The following is a 13861-nucleotide window of genomic DNA, read 5'->3' on the forward strand; positions in this document are numbered from 1 at the left end:
CTATGAAGAGTGCCTATCGGTTGATACAGAATTTGAACTTTGAAGGTAACGAAGATAGCTATTCTCTTATGGCTGATAAGAAAATTTGGAAGGGTATATGGCAAATGAAAGTTCTTAGTAAAATCAAGATTTTTGCATGGTGAGCTTGTAAAAATATTCTTCCAATGCTGACTAACTTGAGACATAAAAGAATAGATGTGGCTGATGTGTGTTGTTTCTGTTAGGCAAGTGGGGAGGATGTGGCACATGCTATTCTTTTTTGCTCTCATGCTAGATTGGTATGGTTGTAGTGTCTCCCTTTATTGTAGCAAGTTCAGCAGCAGGCAACTTTCTTGGACCAGGTTAGGTTTGTTTTGGAAAGAGGGAATGAGGCTGATTTTACTTTGTTCTTCCTGATTGGTTGGAGTTTATGGTTCAGACACAATAAGATGATGATGGAGAAAATTGTAATTGAACCTATGGCAGCAATTAATCATGCTCTATCTCTACATAAAACCATTTTACAGCTAAGAGCCTCTAATTCTGTGGAAAGAGAAAAAAATTGTAAATGGAAACCACCTCCACTAGGTTTCTTAAAACTAAATGTTGATGGTGTAGTGTTTGCAGATGTGGGGAAAGCTAGAATAGATGTGGTTCTATGAAATGAAGATGGGCAAGTGGTCATGGTAGCAACCAAAAAGGAGGATCTTATTGACGAGCCTGCTACAATCGAGTTGTTAGCTATACTGAGAGGCCTACAATTTTGTCTTCCACTTGGGATTCCTAAATTGGTGGTAGAATCTGACTGTTTAGTATTGGTGCAGGAAGCTAGTCACGAGCCTTCCTCATCAAATGGTAATCTGATAGAAGATGTTAAAGATCTAATAAAGCAGTTTACAGATTTGCATATTCAACATGTTTATAGGGAAGGAAATGGGATAGCTCATAGCTTGGCATGATTTGCATGAAATGTAGTTGATGTCCAGATGTGGTGGAACCAGGTCCCAGCTTTTGTGAATCATGCACGTTGGTTTGATCAGTTTGCTATGTAATGTTTCTTACGAATGAAAGTTTGTTGATTATAAAAAAAAAAAAAAAATGGACTAAAATTTTGGATACACCAATGTGAATGTCTTAGCAAACAAATTGCGGTCAACTTGAGAGGGATGAATGTTACATCTCTACGGTGGAAGTTGCTAAAATAGTTAAGACGATCAAAGTTATTCAACATCGCCGTCATAGAACTCAATGTCGATTCTATAAAAGTTTTATAAAAAAAGAGAATGCAGCCTTCGATGCTGCACGAACATGCTTATTAAATGACGACATTTTGTACACATAAATATGTATAGGGTTGAAAACTAACATCGTCAGTGCGGTTTCAGTCCAAAACTGATGCCGCACTGATGATATTTGAAGGCTCAAAACCGACCGAATCAGTTGATTAGGGGGAGAAAATCAGCAGCCTCGGTCTTGGCATGAGTCGATGTGGTTCGTTAGTATGTCGTTGGTGCCTCTATGAAGGAGGAGGGGAGTGGCGGACAATGCCGTCGGACTTGCAGAGGGAAAAAGAAAATGGGGAAGAAGAAGAAGGGAGATTTATTAATCCCAGTTCGAAACGACGCCGTTTCACCTAATTTTTTTTTATAAAACTCATAATTAAAACGATATTATTTCATTTACTTAAGTGAAATGACGTCGTTTTATGTATGCATAATATAAATATATATATATATATATATATATATAATCAGCTGGTTCAACAATTTGGATTTGGTTTAGACAGAAACCGAATCGGCTGGCATCAATTTTTTTAATTTTATACCACTAGCCGACCGGTTTTGTGTCTATTTCGAACTCCGGTGGCCGATCCGCATAGCTGACGGTATACATCTCTAAATATGTATTTTATAAATAAATTACACAATAAAAACAGTAAAATGCTAAAGTGACAAGCAAACCACGAAAGCTCCGCCATGCTTATCACCACCACTAGGACCTTCACATTCAAATGTTCTCCTTCGTCTTTCACATCCTTCGCCAGGTCCCACATGGACTCCAAACCCAAAACCCTCGTTCAATGCGCCTTCATGAGCTCCGCCTCTCGCTCTCCTCCTAGAGAGGCCTGCGTGAACGACCCCGGCAATGGGTCTATCTCATTGCAGGAGTGGCAGGGTTGGGGCACCACGTCTCCTGTGCCCGCCATGGTCACGAAAATCGTTGAGGAGTTGAAGGCTTTGGAGACAGATATTGATGCCCAGATGAGCTTTGGCGGTAGTGGTGGCAAGCTTCAGGTATCTATTTCAACGTTTTTATTTGGTTCTGTGTGGTTTCTGCGGAGGCTAAAGAAAAAGGGCCTTTTGTTTGTTTGTTTTTTTTTTTTTTTTGTGAATTTTTAGATTTCAATTTTGTTTATTTCCCTACTTTTCTCAGCTACGAATTGGAGCTGGGTGTTGGAGAACGCTCACTTTCCGCTTTATGGGTTCAGAAAAACGGATGAATTAATTGGTTGATGTTAATTGTTTGTATATTTATATACCACATATAATAACTCAACAAAGTTAAACTTGTTCTAGGTATCAGAAATATGGAAGAGCGGTGGTGATTTGATTGAAAGTTTAGTCAGCATTCTCACCCTTAGAACTCATTTTGATTCTTTTATTTTATTTTTATAAGTAACTCATCTTGATTCTTTAGAGCCGTAGAAAACTATGCCCATTGTAGTGATGATGAAGGAAATAACACTAAGCTGGCCTCCCACTATATATATTAGATTTTTTGAACTTAGCCTATTGGTCATCCATTCCACTAGTGTAATCAGTAAAGGGTAGTCAACTCAGCTAATTCCTGATATGTACTTCAACATAAGTAATATGAATAAAATAACTATCATGAAATCATGTCAGATGGAGACTCCACATTTAAAACATGGGCTTCCTTTTCCAGAAGCATTTGACAAACTGCGTAGCAAATAGCTTTTACTTATAATTTCCTTTTCATAATTTACAATGATCCTTCTTCCAAACACCTGCATCCGGAACCTGCCAAAAGGGTTTAGAGCATTGCAAAAGGAGTTCAGATTCCTCAGTCATACACACACGAAAGCTTACTTTGATTATATTCAAGAAAAATATTTGTCATAGAAATGGAAATAACAATAATTGTTTCTATGGTTGTTGTTCAGTGATTCATGTTTACTTCTAGTTCAGCTGGGTTTGGCTCCAAGTTTTAGAAAACATATCTTTGATCTTCTATTTTAAATTTCAGGGATATTTCAAAGTCCAAGAGGACAAAAAGCACCGTGCAACATATCAGGCTTTATGTGATTCTGAAGAAAAGCTACAATTTTTTTCAGCTCGACAAATAGCATGTCGCTTGCTTGGAAGTAGGGGTTACCTTTGTCAGAAGGTATTATTTTGCTGTGCAAAAATCATTGCAACATATTACTAGGTTTTATTGTCCTTTTTTTAATCATTGGTTCTTATTTTAGTAGACCAATGTGTGTTTGGTGCATGAGGGAGATAAAATGCCTGTACATAGTTTCTCATTATTTCACATAATTTAACGATTACTTATCAGACTTCATATTTATGCAGTGCTGGCTCCCTTTGGAAGACTGTATGTGTTCTAGAGTCATGCCCTGCAATCTATGGCATGGAATGCGATTCTGGTTATATATGCATCCAAAGGTTATGCTATGTCCAGTCATTTCATATATCCCGTTCTACCTGATCTGCATAATATCTTCTTAAAGTTCATTAGAGTGATAGTAAAAAACTTGTAGGATTTTCTGCGACAGAACAACACTGGAAAGTTGTTATGGCAAGTTTTTGGCATTGAAGCCGCGACTTTGTGTCTCTATGGCATTGCTGAGCATGAAGAAATCATGTGGAGCACATTCAAGGATGCAGGTCTCTTGAAATCTTCTTGCCTTCTTGACATGATGGATATTTAATTTAGGGGATGGTAATATGGTACCTTCAAAAGTTGTAGCTTTTCATTTTGGAAGCCATCCATTATGAACTGGTTGGACCATAGGTGCAATGATTTTTGTTGAAGTTAATCCTACTTATTAGTGGAGGTAGTTTTTATCTTTCTAATTTTGTCTCATTGTCCATCATGTAATCATTTAAATCCACCTCCAATTCAATTAAAGTGAAGCTAGCTCCTACTCCTACTCCTTGCTTTGGTCCCTTTGACATAATATTCCCTGCAGCTCATGAGACTGACCATCTCTTTATTTATTCATACACAATATCTTTTAAGTTGTAGACGAGTACTGATTTCTGGTCAAAGTTCCTCTCTTGTTAGTGTACTCATGGTAATTGGTAGTGCGCTTATGGCATGCTTACACCTGCACTATACCAATGCATAGGAGTATTTTAGAAGGATTACTTAACCACTTCATTCAGGATCCTGAAGAAAAGGGAACTGAAGCCTCCATTTATGAAAACTTAAATTCGCATTTAGATCTCATTCCAAGTATGGTCTACTTTCAGTGTGGTAAAAAAATTTAATTTCATAAGAGACTTCCTACTTTAAACACATTGAAACTTTTCTATGAGAATTTATTATTCTTCTGCTCAGGTGGGAAGTGATACAGTGGTTTGGGACATAGAGTCATATCAATGTAATTTTCTTAGCCTATTGATCATTATCTTTTTGTTGTTGGAATAATAACTGCATGTTGAATCTTATTGTATGGCATTTGTCATAGCTAGCACATGTAATAAAGTTGTTTGACCGCAGCATGAGCATTTTGATTTGATAATAATACTTTTGCTCTGGTCTCTTGGTTTTTAATCATGTGGAATCACTTGACTTTTTATATTAATTTCCAGGAAAAAACAATGTATGTTGCCTTTATCCGAACAAAAATGCTATATCAAAATCTGTTCAGGATGCCTTTGGTCAAGAATCCTCAGCAGATCAGAAATGTAGACTAACGATGGTACTTCTTTTTAATACAATGTCCATATTGGATGTCTCGTTGTTGATTTTACATCTAATCGTATGGGGATATTATTTATTTGGGTTCATCATGAAATTGAACCTATTTGCAAAAGGACATCAAATAAAAATTGAGAACTGACAATTTGTTGATCATGTCTCTATGAATAAACGCAGATTGTAAACTAGTAGGTTGACCAGCTGCTGCTAAATGTTATTTATTATGTTCTTTTCAGCTGTGTCAACTTAATAAAGAACCATCAACGTCTAATGGAAACTTTGAAGGAACCAAAGAACTTATGGAAGAACATATAATATTCTGCATCTATTGTGAGAATGACAGTGATCGGAATAATTTGCTATAGGAAAATTCTTCTAGTGAAATTCCTTTTCACAAAAATATAAAAAATGGTGCTAGTGTTGGAAATTTCAGCCATACCATTAATCTATTGTAAATGGGCAAAATAATAGAAAGCTGTATTTATTTTTGCATAAAATCAGAATTTAATATTAATTACCTTTTTTTCTTAAATCAATGTAGCTTCACTTATATCTTAATATGAAATTTATAATTTCTTTTTCCAGTTGAACATGGTGGTAATTTTCATGTTGGTTCTACTGCACAGACAAATGGAGATAAAACTATGAATTTCATTCTAATTGATGGTACATGGAGCAATTCCAATGCAATGTTCAGCCGTCTGAAGGTGACACTCTGAAGCATTCCTTCATTCTTTTTTTTTTTAAAAGAAAAAAAACATACACAAATCCTTGTGGGTTTTACCATGTATAATTTCCACCATTGATTGTTTGTCTACTTAATAATCGAATCCCTAAATGTGTCTCTTCTATTAATGATGCCAAGTGCCAAAGTGAATATTTCAATCATGCTCTATTTACTGATAAAAAAAAAAAAAAAAAATTTCAATCATGCTGATTAAAGCATCATCATATAATAAGCAATCTCAATACTGATAGCTTATAGTTTATGATTTCTGCCACTAAGGAGCATAGAGACACTATAGTTCAGGAATCTCATTACTGATATCTTTCTTGCTGATTGGATTGTATCATGGCTAGGCCTATAAATTGGGAAATAGGAGTTGTCAAATAGCAGTATTCTAATCTCACAGTAATGGTGAAATCATAGTTATAAAACGAGCATATGTGTATGATGCTATGAACCAGCACCCCCTACACTCTCTCTTAGGCTTGTGTGGCCACCTTCAGGTGTTCAAAAACTCATTGATTCCCGATGCCAAGGTAGTATCGGTAGAGATTTCAATTCTTAACCATGGTGCACGTAAACTTAGAAAAGCTGGACAAAGCTAGTGGTTAGGCAGACGCCCCTACTATGCCTTTTGCCCCAACAGGCATTTAAATGCCAATACTTCTAGGGAATTAAGTTGTCCCTTTGAGTACTGGGATATGAGGCCAAACATGATATTGGTTCAATTATTTTACAAGTAAACATGGATTGCTTGTCAACCAAGCATTTGTTTGATGACACTTTAGGTATTACTAGCTGACTTTCTTTTACATCTGTGGACCTGTCCAAAGAACAATTCCAAGGTGACGTATTAAATTAGTTCCGAGGCCTTTTTTGAGTTGTCCACGTGTCATGGGATGGAAAGATCAACTCGTATTGGGTCGATGTCAATGTGTTGCGGGGTGGAAGGTTAGCTCCTGTTATGTTTATGTCCATGTGTCACTGGAAGACGTGGAAGGTTTGACTCGTCATGTCTTTCACGGCAAGACAGAAGACCTACTCTCAGGCCTAGGTTTGTTGCTGAGGAAGGAGTCAAGTCCGTGGAATCGTTTTGTGTCATGACCTCAAATTCGGTGGAGCACTTGGAGCCTGTAAACATCCAAAGCTCATGATGTCCCAAGGAAAGGAAAGAGAAGTTAATGAGTTAGAAAATAAGTGTAAGAAATAATGAGAGAGAGTTTAGTGGTAATAGCATAAACAAGGCGGGAGCAGAAAGGTGAAATAATGGAAAGGTAATGCAGTGTTTTTGCGACTCAAATGGAGAAAAAATGTTGTGTTTCCACAGCTCAAACGGTGAAACATCTAGTTTTGGTGACTGGGGATATGAGTTTTTGTCAATGGTAGGTGCTTCTAACAGTAGGCTGAAGGGAAGTATTCCATGCATTTTACTAAGATGTTTGGAGAGGTAATACTTTTGGCTAGAGGATGTTTCCTGCTGTAAGGATTGCCTCAAAGGGATTCTAGAGGGTTTCAAGAGTAGGTAACGATTTTCTAGGGCTTGTTATTGGAATGAATGGATGATCAAATGGTTAAGTGAATGGTGAGTCAATGCGTAGTGAAGGTTGGGTGGAATCTGCAATGGGTAGTTTTTGTCATTGTCATGGAGGCTCTTAGTAGAATGTTCTCAGCTTCAGTTGGGGGTGGTTTTTTCTTAGGATTTTCGGTGGGGGATATTAACCATGGCATAATCAACATTTCTCATGTTTTCTTTGCAAATGATACTTTGTTATTCTGTGAGGCGGACCAAGGGCTCATTCAATCTTTGAGGGCTATCCTTCTTTGCTTTGAAGTTGTTTCCGGGTTGAAAATAAATCTCCCGAAATCCAAGTTGGTAGCGTTTTGTTATGTTCAAAATATAAGGGGTCTATCTCGTCTATTGGGCTAAAGTATCATCATTATCCATGAAGTATCTTGGTTTTCCTTTGGGAGTTCCTTTCAAGGTCAAGCCCATTTGGAATGATGTGTTGCAAAAGATAGAGCATAGGCTTGCCGGGTGGAAAATGATATATGTGACGCCCTCGAGGCCTTGCTTGTGTTTTGGTAGAGAACTGCGGCGTGAGGATGTGCGCCGCACGAGTCACACCCCACAATGATCCTGGAAGTTTGTGTGCTAGTATGCTTAGCATACTTGTGGAAAAAAAAAAGAAGAAAAAAGTTTGCTTTAAAACTACAGATGTCAATACCAAAGAAAATATTAAAACACCAAACACAGCATCATGTGCCATCTATAAGTCACAATGTCTCATCTCCACAATCATTAAAAACATTACAAACCATAAATTTTCCAACATATTCATTTAAACCAATTATAGGAATAACAACAGTAGAAAGGATAGCCCGAAAGGGGATAGACCCCCTTCTCACTCCTCAGGCTGCGTCGGGTCGTCCTACTCGTACATACCCTCCTCGCCCATGTTTGCATCAAAGTCTATGATTTCGAGGAGCGAAACCGTAGTGGGACTACCACGATGAGATTATGAGGATCTCAGTAAGTTATAAACCATGACAATACATATAATGCATGCAATGACAGTTAATATATCTGAATAAACTGTAAGGAACTTGAGCAACAATGTATATATAATCAAAATAGTAAGCAGCCTGAGTAATGGGTATAAAATTTTAAAACAAGAAGAAACTTGAGCAACAAATATTTAACTTAAGCCATGAAAAATCCCGAGCAACTTAAACCTCAACACAATAAGGGATCCTAAGCGACAAATGCCCAACTTCAAATGCGAAGTTTGTGAATTTGAGAACTCCAGGTTCTCTAATATCCATCCACCACCTTAAACCATTTTCCTTATTAACACGTGCACCATGGCCTTCCCTAAAATCCATGTGCGCGCGCTGTGGCTCCCTTTGCCACAACGTGGGTAATGGCCACCCATGTGACTTCGTCTCAAGAATCACTTTGGCTTCTATGCTTTGTCATGAACCAGATGCTCGGCCAAGGAGTAACAAGCTCCTCCATCAGGGTTGGTCCTTTTGGTTTGCTGCTTGTGAGGCACGTGTCAGTAAAGCTTCTGACGCCAGCTGTGAACGGTCAGGGTGGAGTGTGAATGGTGGTGAAGTCAATGACCCTCTCTGACGTGCACGTGCTTCTCACAAAATGACGCCTTGTTGGTGGAATTGAAGATTCTCTAGCAAGTCCTTGTGTGCTTTCGGGCACTTGGTTAGACTTTCATAAGTCACGAGGAGTTGTTTCGAGCACTTGCTTTGACCTTTATACTAATGCCCAATGGAAGGTCCAAGCCACATGGACTATACTCCAAAAGGACTAATCAATGATACAATTGGAGACTTATTGAAACATTATAAAGTGCAAGAACTTCTCTTTTCCAAGCAATGTGAGATTCCATACACTACCTACCTTTATCATAATTGAGTATCACAATCTTTTCCCTTATATTCCCAATGTCCTCATCGGGCCAATCCGTCATAGGTGGCACAGCCCAAGTCCCACATTTCTGGTTGGAATAGGCTCTGATACCATTTGTAACGCTTTAATGGAAGGCTCAAGTCACATGGCCTTTACTCCAAGAGGACTAGTCAATGATACAATTAGAGTTTCATTAGAACATGTGGGGTATCACATACAATTGGAGTCGATAATACATTTCCAATCAATATGGGATCTCATACACCACCTACACTAATCAGAATGGGGTATCACATATATCAAGGCACGGGGAAAGCGGGTTCCTAGCACTTGCTTGGACTTGCTTGGATTTACATAGAAGTGTGGGGAAATGCATTCTGAGCATTTGCTCGGATTCACACCCAAGCTCAGGGAATGTACTCCGAGCACTAGATCGGACTCATAGTAAGGCAGAGAATGTATTCCGAGCACAAGCTCGAACTAGTGGTAAGGTGGGGAATGTATTCCGATTACAAGCTCGGACTCATAGTGAGGCATCGAATGTATTCCAAGCACAAGCTCGAACTCGTAGTAAGGCGGGGAATGTATTTTGAGCACAAGCTCGGACTTATATCATTTTGCTTGCTACCCACCTGTCGCCCGGTTTGCCTAATACCTTGCTCACCCATTGCATTGCTCGCTTCACACATTGCTCACCCGATGCTTTACTTACTCTTTTGTTCGCCTTGCTTGCCCATTACAACCTTCCCTTAAGTACGAGATTGCCAGGGCCTTATGGAATCATGTTTTCAATAGTGTTGGATTAGCATGGGTTATGCTTGGAAAGTTGGTTGATCTCTTAGCTCGTTGGAGAGGTGTTAAAGGTATTCCTCATATTGTAGTTGTGTGGAATACGAAACTAAGGCTGTTCATCTAGGCCGGGATTTTTTTGATTCAGTCCGAAACTTATATAACTGGGTTCACATGGGCGGTTACCCAGGCCGATAACTAGATTCCCTACCTACCCATACCCGGGGTTGGGTATAGGTACGGGCAAAGAATGCAGGTACTGCGGAAAAACCCAGTACCTAGAACGAGGTTTCTATTTTTAAAAGATTCTACTTTATGCATGAAACGACGTCGCTTTGGTCTTCAAAACGACGTCTTTTCAGATTTAAAGCTTAACATTTCAATCTTTCCCCCCCTCTCGACAGATCTCTCTCTCTCTGTCTCTCCAAAAACCCTAACCTCTACTATCATTTCTATCACAAAGTGCCGAATAATTTGCCAAATCTTCAATCATCACCAGCAAGTTTACTAGTTATCATTCTTCACCTGGTTGGATTTGCGATTGCTGAGATATGTTTCTCTTTCCTGGTTCTTGCATTTCCATCTTCCCCCGTCTTTTCGTTTTCATTAATGATCTTGTGTGATCCAATTTTTCCATATTGAACATATTTGCACTAGAGTTTCGAAAACCATATAAAGTTCTAATGAGCATGACCTGGTTTCGACTTAAACCTCTAGCGAAAAATGACCTTTTTGCTTTTATTAAGCTGGATAGCATATTACAAGAAGCATGCTTTATGGAATGGAACCAAAGAGTAATGATCAATTTCTAGAGCCCGAAACAACATGAGAAAGTTTTACTTTGTTTGCTAGAAAATGAAAGCAAATTTTAATCAAAAAAAAAAAGAAAAAGAAAATGAAAGCAAATAAACCCGTTTTTCTTTTCTCGCTCGTTAATATCACAACCCTAAATTTATTCCGGTTCCAATCACCATAAAAGGCCAGTTTTATCTAAACCCGGTATCCGGTTACAACCCGGGTAACCAGATAACCAGCACTTTATAACCGGTGAAGGCTTACCCATATTGGAACCTAGGTAATATTTGGTGACCTTATTCCAAGTTCTAATATGGGTCCCAGCCTTCCACACACTTAGATGTATATTGTGTCAAGTAGTTGTGCAAAGATATCACATCCAGGGGTGGCAATTCGTGTTGGTGGGTTATGTTTGTGTCGTGTCAAGTCATGAGTATTAGACCATATGGGTCAACCCGAACATGACCTGTTTAATTAAACGAATCAAACTCTAAAATCCTATCACAATCCATATCAATAAAGGGTGACACGATACAACTCGTTTAGTAACTAACTTTATTGAGTTAACCTGGACACAAATCATTTCAACCCATTCCACCCGTTTAACGGTTTAACCTGTTTCATATAAATGGGTTGAGCTAACCCATATATTTATTTTTTAACCCAATTACTATAATTTCATATATATTATAAGAATAATTATATAAATCATTCACAATTACAACTCAAGTCATGATAAAATATTTTATTATCACTACCCACACCAATAATATAGAAGAAAATTAATATTTTCATAAAATAAAATTACATATTAACAAAAAACTTTTAATATATACTAAGTAGTTAAATACTAATATTAACATTACATATTCTCAACAACAACAAAAAAGACAAACATTTATAAAATTTGAAAATATAATTTATTGGTGTTATACGGTTTGATTGCGGGTATCACGGGTTGATCCGCAATTGACTCATTTATTAATTGTCTTATCTGGTCAATCCATTTAGATCCAAATCCGCTTATTTCGTGTCATGTTCGTGTTGGATTCACAGGTCATTTCATATATTGCCACCCCTAATCACATCCCAAATCTTCCCTCCTGCAGTTTGCCTCTTTTCCATAATGGACATCCTCATGAGAAGGGGTGTTGTCGCAGAACCAAAATGTTTGCTGGTTCAAAAAACAACCACCACAGAACCAAGATGTTGGTTAAAGAAGGGCGCCATTCTTGTTGATAGCGATATTTTTAATTCTGCTGTTGGAAAGATAATATATATAGATATATATTTGTTTTGATAAGCATTGTTGGGAAGTTCATTTTCATTAGTATATCTATGTGCAGGAACAAGCAAAGTCAATTTGGGGAGAGGAAGACTTTCCTTGTATAGCTCTAGCTACTGGAGCTTCTGCTATGCATAAACTTCGGTGAGAAGTGAAACATAACTTTGAAATTCTTACCACTCTCTGTTTCTTTGTTTTTCTTCTTGTGTCAATTTTCCATCATGGTTAAACCCCGTAGTCAAATTAGGCCTACTTGGTAACCATTTATGGTTTTGTGAGCGCAGGCCCCAGCCATCTTGGGATCGTACCTGTACAGCAGCAGCAGCCATTGGCCTCCTCTCTGAGCTGCAACTTCTCCCAGTGTTTAGCTCATTTGGATTGGATAAACTGGCTGAAGCAGTAGAACATGCTTTAGTCGTACTGTTGGAAGCACTCACAGCTAGGCGCCTTCGGATGGGCAGATGCATCACACGTAGGGTAAGACACAACAGCAACATCTGTTAACAGCCAGTCAAGAATAAGATTGGTAGTGGCCATACTGATCACTTAGTTGGGGTATTGTGTTGGTGGAAGTAGTTTTGCTATGATGTCCTTGATGTTGAAGGAATTGTTACGGACTTTCCCTGAAGGGGATCGTGCTTCTGTTGTGCAATATTTTCTTAGTTGATGCTGAAATGTTGGGTTTTTGATAGTGATGGTGTCAACTTTAGGCTCCATAGTGATGACTCCTATTACCAAGCATAAACAACTCAACTGCCAAAGATGATAATGCACAGCAATTGATGAGTGATGTTCACCTGTAAGTTATATGGGATATTTGGTTTTAATTAGCCTTAACCATAACGTTCTGAAGGGAAAGTTTTTGTTTTTCTGTTTTGCTTTTGTTGGTTATTTTTTCAGGGAAGTCCCCAATTCCATTATAATTCAATGTTTTGACAATATTCATTGAGACTGGGAAATGCTCGTTTCTATAGTTATATTTGATCTTCTATTGCTTAACAACCATTGACACAATTCAGAAATATTCAGTTGTTAACCAATTTACAAATGTTATTGATTCTAAAAGATCCACATGCAACTTAAGAATCAAGAGCTAGGTCGAGAGAATAAGAAACTCCATTGCCATCCTCGCTAAACTAACAATTTAATTCTTGCAATTGAAAATTTTCCTTTTATAATCAAATAATTTCATTACAATTATAATCCAAAGTACTATATAGATGGGGGATTGGGGACTCATACAATTATAATCCAAAGTACTACGGAGTACCCTAACTCCCATGGTCAATAAATTGCAATATGGTTCAAGAGAAGACCAACCATGAAGGTAGTTTTTTTTCAGGCAGTCCTCAAAATGTTCTGCTCAGGGTTTCTACTGTAGCTGTGAGAGGCAACCGTAGATCAAGGACTCTGTCTCCTACTTCACTGACTCAGATAGTTACGTATGCCGACTTTGGTTTAAGGAAGAGCAATAAAATAAAAATGATAGATATAGTTATAGAGTACGTAAGTATCGTATAATTATTTTGAAAAAAAAATAAATTTATTATTAAAATATTATTATCTTTTTTATATGAATCTCATATATATTATTTTTTTTAAAATAATTAAAAGACAATTATATACTCACGACTTTAACAATCGTTGAAGATAAAATAGATAGGTACAGAAGGTCAACTCGATCACAGCTTAGCAGTCTTCCGAGAAGCACGCGAAACAATATCGACGTGTGTGGGGTCATGTGCCAGTTGTGGACAGGAGTGGCTGGTCAGATTTTGAAGATACGAGGCCTAGAACTCAGATGAAGCATCGAATTTGGATTTTAGAGCTTCGGTGGTTGGCGGTGCGTGTGGCCCATGCACCATTTTGGACTGCCCATGAGTCACATCACTTGTTAGAAGAATTTTGATCT

At 37.9% G+C, this 13861-nt stretch overlaps 1 protein-coding gene across 2 annotated transcripts; it reads left to right on the top strand.

Annotated features, from left to right (window-relative positions):
- The first annotated feature begins 1927 nt into the window (after positions 1-1927).
- LOC121250741 lies at positions 1928-12807 on the top strand. Of its 2 annotated transcripts, none has more exons than XM_041149938.1 (8): positions 1928-2273; positions 3247-3387; positions 3576-3668; positions 3764-3890; positions 4821-4930; positions 5556-5636; positions 12011-12093; positions 12234-12807. In XM_041149938.1, the coding sequence occupies exons 1-8, from the start codon at positions 1956-1958 to the stop codon at positions 12451-12453; spliced, it is 1173 nt and encodes a 390-aa protein (XP_041005872.1). In that variant the 5' UTR covers positions 1928-1955; the 3' UTR covers positions 12454-12807. The 2 variants fall into 2 exon arrangements, with proteins under 2 accessions (XP_041005872.1, XP_041005873.1); XM_041149939.1 differs by having other exon boundaries at positions 3779-3890.
- Positions 12808-13861: the final 1054 nt, after the last annotated feature.

This window comes from Juglans microcarpa x Juglans regia, chromosome 2D, assembly GCF_004785595.1.
Source record: "Juglans microcarpa x Juglans regia isolate MS1-56 chromosome 2D, Jm3101_v1.0, whole genome shotgun sequence".
Classification (NCBI taxonomy): domain Eukaryota; kingdom Viridiplantae; phylum Streptophyta; class Magnoliopsida; order Fagales; family Juglandaceae; genus Juglans; species Juglans microcarpa x Juglans regia.

Bases quoted from the DNA above. Each gene is read 5' to 3' on its own strand.
- LOC121250741 (XM_041149938.1), top strand. From the start codon at position 1,956: ATGCTTATCACCACCACTAGGACCTTCACATTCAAATGTTCTCCTTCG. The intron at 4,931-5,555 runs GTACTTCTTTTT...TCTACTGCACAG, and splicing joins AGAAATGTAGACTAACGATG to ACAAATGGAGATAAAACTAT. The intron at 12,094-12,233 runs GTGAGAAGTGAA...TTGTGAGCGCAG, and splicing joins TCTGCTATGCATAAACTTCG to GCCCCAGCCATCTTGGGATC.